The 16,242-nt window shown below is 38.6% G+C and overlaps 2 protein-coding genes across 2 annotated transcripts; both read left to right on the top strand.

The window, feature by feature from the left end:
- The first annotated feature begins 6,020 nt into the window (after positions 1 to 6,020).
- Positions 6,021 to 9,860, top strand: LOC127953025 (uncharacterized). The gene is made up of 3 exons (XM_052551919.1): positions 6,021 to 6,428; positions 6,535 to 9,694; positions 9,816 to 9,860. Exons 2-3 carry the CDS (start codon positions 7,211 to 7,213, stop codon positions 9,858 to 9,860), a joined length of 2,529 nt encoding a protein of 842 aa, XP_052407879.1. The 5' UTR covers positions 6,021 to 6,428; positions 6,535 to 7,210.
- LOC127953625 (uncharacterized) lies at positions 9,844 to 14,222 on the top strand. Its single transcript, XM_052552857.1, has 2 exons — positions 9,844 to 14,058; positions 14,165 to 14,222. The coding sequence occupies exon 1, from the start codon at positions 10,031 to 10,033 to the stop codon at positions 13,484 to 13,486; it is 3,456 nt and encodes a 1,151-aa protein (XP_052408817.1). The 5' UTR covers positions 9,844 to 10,030; the 3' UTR covers positions 13,487 to 14,058; positions 14,165 to 14,222.
- Positions 14,223 to 16,242: the final 2,020 nt, after the last annotated feature.

The raw sequence follows: 16,242 nt of genomic DNA, 5'->3' as shown, positions 1-16,242 counted from the left end.
CTTTATTTCTTTTCTTTTCCGTTTGAGAGTTTCGTGTTCTGAGTTAAGTTTTGTAACGTCGAGCCTCCGATGCCTGACCATTCAACCTTAACCAGTGCACACGACTCTGCACCTTCAGCCAACGCCCAACAACCACGGGCTTCCCAAGACGTCACTTCAGTGACTACTGAACTTCCAGCCAATCAGCGACACCGGGTTACCCCTTTCACCGGGACTCCCTTTCACAGGAAACCAAGGCAATGTACCCTCAGACGTTTGTGCTGGTGTATCTAATATAATTTTAACCCCATTGAGGAACTCAATGCGAGCGTTAATTACGTGATTGATGGTTGTTCATGTCTATGCAATTTAACGTATTGCTGTAAACTTGGGATTCCATATTTCCATTCTCTTAAATTCATCTTTCCCTAACTTTCGATCTTCCTGCAACTTGTGTGAATGTGTGTGTGCGTGCGTTTATGTGTTAGATTAGTTTATGTCTTAGATTTATCTAATAAAGCCTTATTCATTTTGAAAAGAGAAGTATCTTGTGTTTTGTGCTTACAAGTTAATGTCTTAAACTGCCGATCTTGTTACTGTGCTAATTGATAGTGTTTTCACTATAGTTTGGATATTAATATCCAGCACAGATTTGATGTTAAACGGCTTGTTCAGTGAATCGCAGGGCGTCTCAGTGATCAGCCGTGAAACAGTGATTCTGTTCAAATTTCCTTTAAATTATTAAATTATTCCCTTTGAGCTAAATTGACCTGTTTCCGTTACATTATTAAAGGCAGTTCATCACTGAATTCATATGGGTGTGTCAACTCTATTTTTCAACGACTTTTAAGAGAGCAAAAGTGACCCAAAAATGGAAGAGGCTCAGAGTTTAATAGATTTTAATGAGGGGGAAAAATAGCTCATAAAAATTGAATAGATATCACATAATATCACAAAATCTTCTAGAAATTCTTAATAATAACAAAAAATATTATTGAACAAGAATATCTTGCATTGACTTGTTATTTCCTTATTCGTTTACAAATAAAATATTTAAAAACAAATAATGAGTGATTTTTTGTATTTTCGATTACATGCTCAAATTGAAAATGAGAAATATGAAAAACGCCTCGACCATGGTCGGTCCGTGTGATCATCCGATCATTCAATTATTCCATTTAATCTGGCAAACCAAAAACGAAATAACAAATCAATATTTTGTTTTTCTGTTTTTTTGTATGAACCAAACATGAAAAATAGACGTTTGTTTCATTGCTTTCAGCTCGAAACGGGAAATATAATAAACAAGGAAACCAAACTGAAATAATGGATCAAATTTACGTTGTTTCAATTTTTCTTTATTTGTTGTAGTAGGTCTAACTATTTCCCAGTGTGCCGTCCTGCTTGCTTTGCGCATGCACAGTGGATAGTTTCAAAGTAGGTCGCTGAGCACCAAAAGCGGAGGGTTAAAAGTTAAAAGTTCATGCAAACAGATTTTAATAGACAAGTTTCAGTCAAATATTTATGTTTTATGCCTATAATAAAACCCAGTGTTAAAGCAGAGCGCAAACAATTGTATCTGGAACATTATATACTGTAGACTGTCCAATATGCACTCACTTCCCCGTATTCATCGCGGGGATAAAGAAAAAGTTTTTTATAACGATCACAGGCATGGTTACAGTATGTCCAATAACGATACAACACGCTATAATAAAAATCAGAGATGGTTTAAATGTCCTTTGAAATCACGCTAACCACTTGTTTTGGTATGTAGGGCATTTTAAGTAAGCTAGATCATTAATTATTAAATACTATCTATTTATCTATCTATCTATCTATCTATCTATCTATCTATCTATCTATCTATCTATACAACACACATCCATAAATACATACACACATACAATACAAAAAAAAAAAAATAGAAAGAATTTAAAAAGAATACAGAAAGCTAGTGTTGGATGAAAAACTAGCAGTTAGAATAAATAAATAAAAAATTAGATAAAATATAATTAGAATAGACTAGAGTTCGAGGGTCAAAGATGAAAGAGATGTGTTTTTAGATGTTTCTTGAAGATGCATGTACTGCATGTAATATATATTTAGCTTTGCAATATAACAATTTTAAAGGTGACAATGTAATTAAAAAGGCAATGGTTGACATACTGTAATAATGTTTGTAATAGGATTCTACCTGACAATTACTGTATCAGTTATACTGAATTTATAACACCTTTATTGCACAAATGTACTTTGAAATTTAAGTTCTAGTAGCAATACACACTTACAAACAGTTCTAGTGCACATGTAAACAAATACTGTATACACAGAACTACGAAGTTAAATATTTACATTATTTTACAATTACATTGCAATCTGTACAAATAAAACAAATTAATTTATTCCTTGTGTTATGTCTAAACCTAGCATCAACTTATCTACTGCTGTGTGCCGTTCTTCAGTTATCAAATTATTGATGTAGTATCAGGGTTGAAGTAACTATACACTTAGTAGGCCTACTGTAAATCCATGGCTTTATCAGATCTCGTCTGAATTGGCAACATGTGAGCAGAATTCTGCTGCCTATATCCTTAGGTTGGAAAGGCAGCAAGTGAAAAATTATATTTAGCAGCTATGTAGGAAAATAATGAATTACTTTAAGATCTTTGTGCTTTAATAATTTGTATTCTTCCAAATTCTGCCAGTAGATATTTTTTTTTTATTCTTAATTCTCACATAAAATAAATCAATAGCCTAAAGAAGACTTTCGTTTTTGTGAAGAATCAGTATAAAATCAGGATTTCATCCCCATCATTTTTTAATTTTGAAATCTGATAAATGAAATTAATTTACTTCAAACCTGCACTCACCAGAAATTATTCTATCAGTGTCTTTTTCTATCACAAATCATTTTTATGAACCATTTAAACAGAATGTCGTATTAGGCCTGAATATAAAACCCGATTTCAAAAAAATTGTGACATTGTGAATAAAAACAGAATGCAATTATGTGGAAGTTTCAAATTTCTATGTTTTTTTCAGAATACAACATAGAATTGTGAATAAAAACAGAATGCAATTATGTGGAAGTTTCAAATTTCTACGTTTTTTTTTCAGAATACAACATAGATTACATATCAAATGTTTAAACTGAGAAAATGTATCAATTTAAGGGAAAAATAAGTTGATTTTAAATTTCATGGCATCAACATCTCAAAAAAAGTTGGGACAAGGCCATGTTTACCTCTGTGTGGCATCCCCTCTTTTTTTATAACTGTCTGCAAACGTCTGGGGACTGAAGACAAGTTGGTCAAGTTTAGGAATAGCAATGTTGTCCCATTCTTGTCTAATACAGGCTTTTAGTTGCTCAATTAGACAAAAAAGATCTGGACTGCAGGCTGGTCATTTCAGTACCCGGATCCATCTACGCAGCCATGATGTTGTAATTGATGCAGTATGTGGCCTGGCATTGTCATGTTGGAAAATGCAAGGTCTTCCCTGAAAGAGACGATGTCTGGATGGGAGCATATGTTGCACTCATGCAACCCCATACCATCAGAGATCCAGGCTTCTGAACTGAGTGTTGATAACAACTTGGGTTGTCCTTGTCCTCTTTAGTCCGTATGACATGGCGTCCCAGTTTCCCAAAAAGAACTTCAAATTTTTATTTTAGTTTTCCACTTTGCCACAGTTCATTTTAAATGAGCCTTGGCCCAGAGAAAACACCTGCGCTTCTGGATCATGCTTAGATATGGCTTCTTTTTTGACCTATAGAGTTTTAGCTGGCAATGGCGAATGGCACGGTGGATTGTGTTCACAGACAATGTTTTCTGGAAGTATTTCTGAGCCCATGTTGTGATTTCCATTACAGTAGCATTCCTGTATGTGATGCAGTGCCGTCTAATGGCCCGAAGATCACAGGCATCCAGTATGGCTTTCCTGCCTTGACCCTAACACACAGAGATTGTACCAGATTCTCTGAATCTTTGGATGATATTATGCACTTGTAGATGATGATAACTTCAAACTCTTTGCAATTTTTCTCTGAGAAACTCCTTTCTGATATTGCTTCACTATTTTTCACCACAGCATTGGGGGAATTGGTGATCCTCTGCCCATCTTGACTTCTGAGAGACACTGAGAGGCTATTTTCATACCCAATGATGTTGCCAATTGACCTAATAAGTTGTAAATTCGTGCATTTAACTTTTCCGGCCTCTTATTGCTACCTGTCCCAACTTTTTTGGAATGTGTAGCTCTCATGAAACCAAAAATGAGCCAATACTTTCAACATTTGATATATTATATATATTCTAGTGTGAATAAAATATAAGTTTATCAGATTTGTAAATTATTCCATTACTGTTTTACTCACAATTTGTACAGCGTCCCAACTTTTTGGGAATCGGGTTGGTATTTATGTCATCCTTAATATTAAATTCTTAAATGATAATGTTAAATTGGAATACATGTAATAGTTATATCAGTATTAATTAAGCCTTCAGAGATAGCTGCGTCTGAAGTTGATTGACTGAAGCTGATCAGGCGGCTGTACATGCCTTTACATAGCAACTACAACTGTATAATGAAATGAGATTAATGTTTAATACAACATTTTTTAAATTGAAATATGTAATGACAAAATGAAAGGATAGGCCTACTTTATGATACTTATGAAAGTAATATCGCCACTAGGTGTCGGTAAGTCACTGTGGTTAATAAAGAAGTTTTTTATTCAATCTATTCGTCCAAGATTCAGATTCTTTCAGGATTAATTCAAGTGTCTGTGTTTAATAATTTGCCACTGAATCGTCTATAATAATGGTCATGTGTTTCATGGTAGCCAATCAGAGCCAGTGTTTTTACGCCAGTGGCATCAAACACACACAAACACACACACACGCACGCGCAGCAGCAGAGATGGCAATCCGATTAAAAGTTGGCATTTTCAAGGTAGAGATATACAGATACAAGAACGGCAAAGTCAAGAACATGCATGTAATGTGTACATGTAACACGCATCTACAAAGCTAGTGGCCAAAAACACTTTTCTTACAAAGATAATACTTAGAAGTGCAGGATAAAAACTCTTGCTGTCTGTTGATGTGCAATAAATATTGAAAGTTATGTACGAACACCTGTCTGTTATACTTATTTTAACTGACTTGTGAAAACTGCTCCAAAAAATAAATAAATAAATAAATTCTTTGACATACAGTATAGCAACTTTTTTTTTTTTTACAGTAACGCAAATAGTTACTTTCCCTGGTAACGAGTTACTTTTATTATAGAGTAATTCAGTTACTAACTCAGTTACTTTTTGGAACAAGTAGTGAGTAACTATAACTAATTACTTTTTTAAAGTAACGTTCCCAACAGTGCTAATAAGTGTGTGAAGTGAATGAATGCAAGCTTCATGTATGAAAAGAGCGCAAATCAAATACAGCATTGCTGTTGCCTCTTTGTGCATCTCTCAGAAATCAGAGCTTTGCAAGAGTAATATCACCTATAATAATACATCATACATGTTACATTATTTATATATATTTAAAAAGCAATTATTTAAACCACAGACTAAGATATGAAACAAATGAATGGATTAAGGACAGCGTGCTCACCAATCAAACAGGTGCGTTGTGCGTAGGCTATCAGTCTCTCAAAAACCAAACCAGTTCTCTTTCAAGAGCAGGCTAATAATAATCAACTTAGATACGGATAATTTTTATTTATTTATTTGGCCTACATCTTTGCTGGTTTGCCTGGCACACGCACGGTCCCACTTAAATGTTTGTCATGGTATCTCTCTTTGCATGATAAATATATTTTTACAAATGAATAATTATTTTTAGTTTAACGGTGATAACTATGAAAAAAAAAAGATGTATTACATTATATCCGAATGCAGATACGAATAATTTTGTAATTGTTACAGATGCAAATACATTTACATTACATTTACATTTATTCATTTAGCAGACGCTTTCATCCAAAGCGACTTACAGATGAAGACAGTGGAAGCTGTGTTTGCTGTTACAAGCTTTCGGAATCTATAATGTTTATTTCCACTAGATGGCGCTTGTGTACTTCAACACTCATTTATTTATAACTTTTTGATCAGTCTAATCTGTATATTTTTATGTTTCGACTATTTTATAATGCTTATTGTGATTTATATACTCAACTGTTGTATATTTGAGGAATATTTATTCTTTCTAAGAGTTTTCTTTGGTTATATTTTATTTTGCTCCCATCGTGCCTTTGTATGTCACTTCCTGTTTTGTCACGGAGAACGAGTCAGAACTGCGATCCGAGTTTCACAGAGCAATTCTGCTGATCATATGGAATGATGTAATCATTGCAAAGTTTAAAGTATTTCTATTTAGAAGTCATCCGATAAAGAAGCTTCAAGATAACCCCCTCTCTTAGCTCATAAGCAGGCAAAAGTGGTATGTGGATGTATTTTCTGTTTATGTACGAGTTTAAAGTCATGTGTGTTTTACATGTAACTGAATGTATGACATGTTTGTTGTATATTCACCCTTTTTTACTCAGTTCTACGGTGTTGGTGTTGGAGTCTAAGTCCAGAACACATTAAACATCAGTTAAAGAACCTCAGCCTTCGCGTCATGACTAAGGGCGGGCATAGTAGAACACTTACTGCGTCGGTGAAGGCCAACTGCATCAGATCGTAAAGCTGCACGAGGAAATCGGCCATCAAGAGGCGCCACATGTTGAATGAGGGAAGTACAACATGAAAAGATTGCAATTGACTTGACTGAAGCAAGCAAAGGCTGAACAAGCAAGCACTTTTGAAGTTAGTGACTTGGAAGCAGCGCAAGGTCTTGTGAACTGTCACTGAAGTTTCAATTGCTCTGGTATTTCCATCATTCCCATTCTAAGATAAAGTTGGACATTTTTCTATTATCGTTTGACTTATTAAGAAACTAAAAGGGACTAAACAGATAAACAATTTTGCTACTATTAAATAAGACTAAAGTTTGAATTTTCTGTTGTATTCAAGTATTTGTGTATACTTCATCATTTAAGCGTGTTGATATTCACTTTTTTTTTTTTTTACAAGTTGAATTCATAGACTACTTCTTGACAGTTCTGTAGCTTGTTATCATTTACATGATTGGATCACATAAGTGTAGCTGAGATAACCGCTTTACACTAAACTTTAGATTGCTCTTTGAATGTTCACATTATAGTGCAACACAGGTTTAGCATGTCAAATACAAGTGAAAATACATTGCTGGCTACTAAAGAAGTTAGCTATACAACCCCTACTGCACAAGACGTAGACAATGCAGAGCAGGTCATTCCATCAGAGCAGGCTGATATAACTGAACAAGTTGAAGTGGCTGCACAAGTACAACAACCTCAGGTGGACATAGATAATACACAGCTCTCAGATATTAGAAGAAGCCAGCGAGCACGCACGCTTACCGAGAAGGGTAAAACGCTGCAAGACGCTAGACTAAATGATCTGAAAAGAAGCTTTGAGCAGAAGTATAGAAGGTGGAAGTATCACATCAATGGTTTGAAAAGAGCCATTAAGAACAATGATGATGCAGAATTGATTTGTGAAGTTGTGAGCACCATTAATGCCACTCAGTCTGAGGTCGACCATATTTATGGTGATATAAGAAGCATCACAAGCCCTGAACCTGAAATTCGGAGGAAAAATGACACTTGCCTTGCCATTACTAGCACTGCAAATGAGAAGTCTCAAAGATTCCTCAACGGTGATCCTAAGGACATTCCCTGGCCTGATTCAGATTCAGTGTTTGAAGCCACTGTGTCCAGCATCATCTCAGCAACCTCCAGTAAGTCAAAGTCTGTTTCCAAGATGTCCAGTCAATCTTACAGTGATTCTCTGCAGAAAAGACAAGAAGCAGCGGCTGAAGTAGCGGCTACACAAGAAGTGATTAAAATAATGAAGACACAACATCAGCATGAAGAGGAAATTAGGAAACTGGAGGCAGAGGATGAAAGGTTAGCAGCAGAAAGAGAAGCTCAAGAAAGGAAAACCGAAGCGGAGAATGCAAGGAAAAGGGCTCAATTTATTTCAGAAAGCACTGTTAGAAAAATAAAGCTGGAAGAAAAGAAAAAAGAAGTGGAACGGTTGGAGGAACTAAAAAGACATAACGCAGCACAAGCAAGGCTGCAAGTTTATGCTGAAACCATCAAAGGTGATGAGGGAGAACAGCGTTCTGCTCCTCTTCTTCAACAAAGGCAAGAACATTATGTTTTTCAACCAAGCGTTCCTTTTTCTCTCTCTCAGCCATTTACGCTCGCTCAAGACACTGCTCCTTTCAACCAACCCTCTTGTTCTTCTCAAAGGTTACCCCAAGCTCATATCTCTCAGTCACCTACATGGCCTGCTCCCAACGAAGCTTCTAATGATCTTGTGAAGGCACTGGCTGAAGCGATTACAGCCAATAGGATTCCAATTACAGAACCTGTTGTTTTTTCTGGAGATCCCCTGAAGTATAATGACTGGAAGCTGTCCTTCCAGACGTTAATTGATCGCAAGAACTTGCCATCACAAGAAAAGCTATTCTTTCTACGCAAGTATGTAGGTGGTCCGGCCAAGAGAGCGATTGAAGGACATTTTGTGGCTGGAACAGAAATGGCTTACACGGCAGCCTGGAACATCCTTGATGACCGGTTCGGCAATCCGTTCGTAGTTGGCAAATCTTACCGTGACAAAATACAGTCTTGGCACAAGATTGCTACCAAAGACAGCAAAGACCTCCAGGAATTTGTAGATTTCCTAAGCAGTGTTGAATCAGCAATGCCTTATGTACAAGGTTTACAAGCTCTGAATGACTGTGTTGAAAATCAAAGAATATTAGCCAAATTGCCAGACTGGTTGAGTTCACGTTGGAATAGAGCAGTCACCAAGTTTCAAGACGAATACAAAGGATTCCCAGATTTCAAATACTTTGTTGAATTTCTTAACAAGGAAGCTAGAATCGCATGCAATCCTATCACCTCACTGCAAGCGATAAAGCCAGCAGAGCAAGAAAGGTTCAAGCAATCAGATCAAGATCATTATAAGTTTCAGAGGAATCGCAACTCAAGTGCAAAGACATTCACCACTAGTTCCAGTGAAAGGACTAGCCTTATGTGTGTCTTTTGTAAGAGATTAGGCCACACTCTTCATAAGTGTCGCAAAATTATGGAAAGACCAATTGAGGAAAGATTGAAGTTTGTACAGTCTGAGAAGTTGTGCTTTGGCTGTCTTAAGACTGGTCATAACTCCAGAAGCTGCACCTCTAGGAGTGTGTGTGAAAAATTTGAGAAGTGTCACCCAACAAGCCTACACCAGGACCGTGTAAATAAATACCCAGGACAAAGCTCTAGAACCAGTCAAGATCAGTTCAAGGTCAATCACGGATCTGCAGATAGAACAGCCGAATCACAGAAGGTACAAGAGTCTATGCCTGTGACTTCAAACAGAGTAGTTCAAGAAAGGAACGGCACTTATACGTCATCAATCATTCCAGTATATGTCTCAACAACAGATGAACCAAGGAAGGATATTTTAGTGTATGCCTTGCTTGATACTCAGAGCGACACTACTTTCATTTTAAAGGACACAGCTGAGACACTTGATATCAAGAAAGAGCCTGTCAAACTCAAGATTTCCACCATAACATCCAAAACGAAGGTTGTGTCCAGTCACAAATTGAATGGTCTACAAGTAAGAGGCATTCAGTCTGAAGTTAAAATCAAACTTCCAACAACTTATACTAGAGACTACATACCTGCAAATAGATCTCATATACCCACATGTGAAACCGCAAAGAATTGGCCTCATCTAGAACATCTGGCAGATGAAATGGTTCCTGCACTTGACTGTGAAGTAGGTTTGTTAATAGGCTACAACTGCCCTCAAGCCTTACTTCCCAGGGATGTTCTCAGTGGCAATGAAGATCAGCCATTTGCACAAAGATCCGTGTTGGGTTGGAGTATCGTTGGATACAACCATGACGACAGTTATTATGAAGATGAAATCGGTGTGAGTCACAAGATTATCATGGAGCAAGTTCTACCAGCTCGTGATCCATCTCACAAACTCAAGTCTGAAGTCTGCTTTGTACAGAGGAACAAGGTTAAAGAGATGATCACTCCGGCAGAGATATTGAAGGTTTTTGAGTCAGACTTTGTAGAACGGGATAATGAGGAAGTCTCAACGTCGCAAGAAGACTTAAGGTTTTTGGCAAAATTGAATGAAGGCATTAAGCAAGTGCAAGATGGACACTATGAGATGCCATTGCCTTTTAAGGGTGAGAGGCCAGATTTGCCAAACAACAAAGCGTGTGCAGAGCATCGACTCAAATCCCTAGAGAAGCGTTTAAAGAGAGATGAACAGTACCAAAAGGACTACATGGCTTTCATGAAGGACATAATAGCAAGAGGCGATGCTGAAAGGGTCCCAGAGATGGAGTTAAGTAGTCAACCAGCATGGTATATACCTCACCATGGAGTATATAACCCACAGAAGCCAGGCAAGATTCGTATCGTCTTTGATTGCTCTGCAAGATTTCAGAATACTTCTCTGAATGAGCATCTACTGACTGGGCCTGACCTCACAAATACCCTTGTTGGAGTCTTGTGTCGTTTCCGGAAAGGGCAAGTAGCCATCATGTGTGATGTGGAGCGTATGTTCCACCAGTTCCACGTTGCTCCAAAGGATCGGGACTACCTCAGGTTCCTATGGTGGGAAGATGGAAACATGGAAGCCTCACCTTCAGTTTTTCGAATGAAGGTCCATTTGTTCGGAGCGGCCTCCTCGCCTGGATGTGCAAACTTCGGCCTCAAATACCTTGCCGTACAAGGTCAAGGCAAGTTTAATCAAGCCACAGTGAAGTTCATACAACGTAATTTTTATGTTGACGATGGCTTAGCGAGTGTGGACACTGAAGCAGAGGCAATCCAGCTTGTAAAGGAAGCCAGGGGTCTCTGCAATACCGGAAAGCTTCGCTTGCATAAATTCATCACCAACAGCAAGACGGTGATTGCCACAATTCCAAAGGAGGAATGTACTGAAGGGGCAACTGACTTTGACTTGACCCTAGGAGAACCTAAAGTAGAGAGGGCGCTCGGCATCCAATGGTGCGTGGCTTCAGACAAGTTCCATTTCAGAGTGTTAGTAAAGGAAAATCCTTTTACTAGAAGAGGTGTGCTGTCTACAGTTGCTTCCATTTTTGATCCTCTTGGATTCGTTGCTCCCTTCATTTTAGTTGGGAAAAGGACTCTACAAAAGATGTGTCAAGACAAGTTAGGCTGGGACGAACCACTTCCTGATGACCTCAAGCCGCATTGGGAAGCTTGGTTGCGAGACCTCCATAACCTGTCTTTGGTGAAGATACCACGTTGTTATGTGCCATCAACATTCAAGGATGTTCAACAATATGAGCTACACCATTTCTCAGACGCCAGTGTGTCAGGCTATGGAGTATGTTCATACCTCAGAGCTGTAACCAAGTCTGGAGAAGTCTACTGCACTCTTGTTATGAGTAAAGCTAGGGTTGCTCCAACAAAGGTAACAACAATTCCCAGACTGGAGCTCTCAGCTGCAGTGGTTGCCACAAGAACTGGTGATCGGCTCAAAGGAGAACTAGAATTGGATGGCATTCGTGAATACTACTGGACCGACTCCAAAGTTGTCCTTGGCTATATTAACAATGATGCACGACGTTTCCATGTATTTGTAGCCAACCGAGTTCAGCAGATCAGAACAAGCACTGAGACTAGTCAATGGAGATATGTGGCTTCAGAACAAAATCCAGCTGACCATGCCTCTCGTGGGCTCACCGTAAAGGAACTCATGGGATCGAACTGGTTTACTGGTCCAAGTTTCCTATGGCAAAGTGAACTCCCTAAGGATGACATTAAGGTGGGAGAAGTTAAAGATGGAGACCCGGAACTCAAAAGGGCACAGGTTCTAATGACCAAGGAAAGGGAAGAGTGGTGTCTGTCAGATCGCTTGCAAAGGTTTTCAGATTGGAAGAGGGCAGTGAAAGCCATAGCAAGGCTCAAACGTTGTGCAAGGAGTGCGAAAGGTTTGGTAGAAAGATCCAACAATTCCACAACACTTGAAGAAAGGAAGGATGCTGAACAATTCATAATTCACATCGTTCAAGAAGAAGTGTTCAGTGACGAGATCAAGCATCTAAGACAAGGCAAGGAAGTTAATTCAAGTCTTTTCAACAAGCTGTACAAGTTAAGTCCGTTTATCAATGACCATGATGTCTTACGAGTGGGAGGACGATTGACACAGGCAGAGCTTCACTCTCATGTCAAGCATCCAGCCATTCTTCCTAAAGGACATCATATATCTCGTTTACTCATAAAACACTTCCATGAAAAGGTGCAACATCAAGGTCGTGGCATGACCATCAATGAAATCCGCTCCAATGGTATTTGGATTCTGGGATGCAGTAGCGAAGTTTCATCTCTCATCTACAAATGCATTAAGTGTAGGAAGCTGAGGAAATGCAATCAGGAGCAAAGGATGGCTGACCTGCCACCAGAAAGGATGGAAGCTACCCCTCCGTTCACCTATAGTGGCATGGACTGCTTCGGTCCGTTCTATGTTAAAGAGGGAAGGAAAGAGTTGAAGAGATACGGACTACTTTTCACCTGCATGTGTTCGCGAGCTGTTCATCTTGAGGTGCTGGATGATCTTAGTACTGATGCCTTTCTTAATGCACTGCGTTGTCTTATTGCTATACGTGGCAATGTAAGTCAGCTTTATAGTGATCAAGGTACCAACTTCGTGGGTGCAAAGGGAGAGTTCCTGAAGTTGATGAAGGGAATGGATCAAGAACGTGTGAAAGAGTTAGGCTGTACCTTTATCATGAACCCGCCTGCTTCCAGTCACATGGGTGGTGTCTGGGAGAGACAGATCCGGACTGTAAGGAGTGTACTAACGTCCATCCTAGACAAGTCTGCAGCAAGACTGGACAGTTCTTCCTTAAGAACATTCATGTATGAAGTAATGGCGATCGTAAATAGTCGACCATTGACCTCAGAGCACCTCAATGATCCTGTGGGACCAGAACCATTGACGCCGAATCATATATTAACAATGAAGTCCACCATCATTGCACCACCTCCTGGAGAGTTTGTGAGGGAAGATCTTTATCTTCAGAAAAGATGGAAAAGAGTTCAGTTTCTGGCAAATGAGTTTTGGACCAGGTGGAGGAAGGAATATCTGTTGAATCTGCAGCAGAGAAGTAAGTGGAATAAGAGCAGGAGAAACACCAAAATAAATGATATCGTTCTGCTTCAAGATGATTTGGCATCACGAAATCAGTGGAAGCTAGCTAAAGTGGTAGAAGTTTTCCCAGGATCTGATGGAATGGTGAGAAGACTTAAACTTCTTGTTAGTGATGCAACACTAGATAGCAAGGGTGCACGCACAAATAAGTCAGTCTACTTAGAAAGACCCATACACAAAACAGTGTTACTACTTGAAGCTGATTAAAAGGGTTAAGTTTGAAAAGTGTTTAACTGTGTATGTTAAACGTGTACAAATACTTATCCACTGAATGTTTATTAGTTCATGTTGAGTTACTGAGTATTTATAAAGTAAATTCTTTTAAGAATCACACATTGCGTGATGGTGGGAGTGTGTTTGCTGTTACAAGCTTTCGGAATCTATAATGTTTATTTCCACTAGATGGCGCTTGTGTACTTCAACACTCATTTATTTATAACTTTTTGATCAGTCTAATCTGTATATTTTTATGTTTCGACTATTTTATAATGCTTATTGTGATTTATATACTCAACTGTTGTATATTTGAGGAATATTTATTCTTTCTAAGAGTTTTCTTTGGTTATATTTTATTTTGCTCCCATCGTGCCTTTGTATGTCACTTCCTGTTTTGTCACGGAGAACGAGTCAGAACTGCGATCCGAGTTTCACAGAGCAATTCTGCTGATCATATGGAATGATGTAATCATTGCAAAGTTTAAAGTATTTCTATTTAGAAGTCATCCGATAAAGAAGCTTCAAGATAACCCCCTCTCTTAGCTCATAAGCAGGCAAAAGTGGTATGTGGATGTATTTTCTGTTTATGTACGAGTTTAAAGTCATGTGTGTTTTACATGTAACTGAATGTATGACATGTTTGTTGTATATTCACCCTTTTTTACTCAGTTCTACGGTGTTGGTGTTGGAGTCTAAGTCCAGAACACATTAAACATCAGTTAAAGAACCTCAGCCTTCGCGTCATGACTAAGGGCGGGCATAGAAGCAATCAAAAACAACAAAAAGAGCAATGATATATAAGTGCTATTACAAATCTCAGTTAGGTTAACACAGTACACGTAGCATGGGATTTTAACTAATATAATAAATAAAAAGAAAACAGATAGAATAAAAAATAAAAGAATAGAGCAAGCTAGTTAGAGGTCTTTACACATACACACACACATACATATACAATTGCATAATAAATTAAAAGAAAATAGAATACAAAAAGATTAGAAAGGTAGTTAGATTTTTTAAAGAATAGAATTAGAATAGTGAGTGTTAAAGTTAGAGGGTCAAATAAAGATGAAAAAGATGTGTTTTAAGCCGATTCTTGAAGATGGCTAAGGACTCAGCTGCTCGGATTGAGTTAGGGAGTTCATTCCACCAGAAGGGAACATTTAATTTAAAAGTCCTTAAAAGTGACTTTGTGCTTCTTTGGGATGGCACAATCAAGCGACGTTCACTTGCAGAACGCAAGCTTCTAGAGGGCACATAAGTCTGAAGTAACAAATTTAGGTAAATGGTTGCAGAGCCAGTGGTAGTTTTGTAGGCAAACATCAATGCCTTGAATTTTATGCGAGCAGCTATTGGAAGCCAGTGCAAATTGATAAACAGAGGTGTGACGTGGCTCATTAAAAATTAATCTTGCTGCCGCGTTCTGAATTAATTGTAAAGGTTTGATAGGATTGGCTGGAAGACCTGCCAAGTGGGCATTGCAATTGTCCAGCCTGGACAGAACAAGAGCTTGAACAAGGAGTTGTGCAGCATGTTCCGAAAGAAAGGGCTTGATCTTCTTGATGTTGAATAAAGCAAATCTGCAGGATCGGACAGTTTTAGCAATGTGGTCTGAGAAAGTCAGCTGATCATCAATCATAACTCCAAGGCTTCTAGCTGTTTTTGAAGGAGTTATGGTTGATGTGCCTAACTTGATGGTGAAATTGTGATGGAACGATGGGTTTGCTGGAATCACAAGCAGTTCTGTCTTGGCAAGGTTGAGTTGAAGGTGATGGTCCATCATCCAGGAAGAAATGTCTGTTAGACAAGCTAAGATGTGAATAGCTACCGTCGGATCATCAGGATGGAATGAGAGGTAGAGTTGAGTGTCATCAGCATAGCAGTGGTATGAAAAGCCATGTTTCTGAATGACAGAACCTAATGATGCCATGTAGACAGAGAAGAGAAGTGGTCCAAGAACTGAGCCCTGAGGCACCCCAGTAGTTAGATGTTGAGACTTGGACACCTCACCTCTCCAAGATACTTTGAAGGACCTATCTGATAGGTAAGACTCAAACCATTGAAGTGTTGTTCCTGAGATGCCTTTCACCAGTAGAGTTGATAGGAGGATCTGGTGGTTAACCGTGTCAAAAGCAGCGGACAGATCAAGCAGGATAAGTACTGAAGATTTGGATTCTGCTCTTGCCAGTCTTAGAGCTTCAACAACTGAGAGCAAGGCCGTTTCAGTTGAATGTCCACTTCTGAAGCCAGATTGGTTGCTGTCAAGGAGATTGTTGTGTGTGAGAAATGTAAAGACTTGTTTGAACACAGCTCGTTCAAGTGTTTTTGCAATAAAAGTAAGAAGAGAAACTGGTCTGTAGTTCTCTAAAAGAGATGGGTTGAGGTTGGGTTTCTTAAGTAGTGGAGTTATACGTGCCTGTCTAAATGATGAGGGAAAAACACCAGTGTGGAAGGAAGTTTTGATGTGAGTGAGTGCAGGTACAACTTCAGGAGAAATGGCTTGAAGGAGATGAGATGGAATTGGATCAAGCGGGCAAGTTGTAGGGTGATTAGAAAGGATGAGTTTTGACACTTCTGCCTCAGAGAGTGAAGAAAAGGATGCAAATGAGTGTAAGTTTGCTGGTGATTTGAGCTTGACTGATGGTGGTGTGGAAAATTGTGCACTAATGTGTTTAATTTTATTAATGAAAAACATTGCAAAGTCGTCAGCTATTAGAGATGAAGCAGGAGGAGGAGGAGGAGGAGGA

Source organism: Carassius gibelio, chromosome B3, assembly GCF_023724105.1.
Source record: "Carassius gibelio isolate Cgi1373 ecotype wild population from Czech Republic chromosome B3, carGib1.2-hapl.c, whole genome shotgun sequence".
NCBI classification, from domain to species: domain Eukaryota; kingdom Metazoa; phylum Chordata; class Actinopteri; order Cypriniformes; family Cyprinidae; genus Carassius; species Carassius gibelio.
Note: the sequence above shows the minus strand (reverse complement) of the source record. Positions and strands in the feature narration are given on the sequence as shown.

What these genes read in the sequence shown, in the direction of transcription:
- LOC127953025 (XM_052551919.1), top strand. Translation starts at nt 7,211, where the DNA reads ATGTCAAATACAAGTGAAAATACATTGCTGGCTACTAAAGAAGTTAGC. An exon ending in ACAAATTGAATGGTCTACAA is followed by an intron (nt 9,695 to 9,815) that starts GTAAGAGGCATT and finishes GGCCTCATCTAG; the next exon opens with AACATCTGGCAGATGAAATG.
- LOC127953625 (XM_052552857.1), top strand. Translation starts at nt 10,031, where the DNA reads ATGGAGCAAGTTCTACCAGCTCGTGATCCATCTCACAAACTCAAGTCT.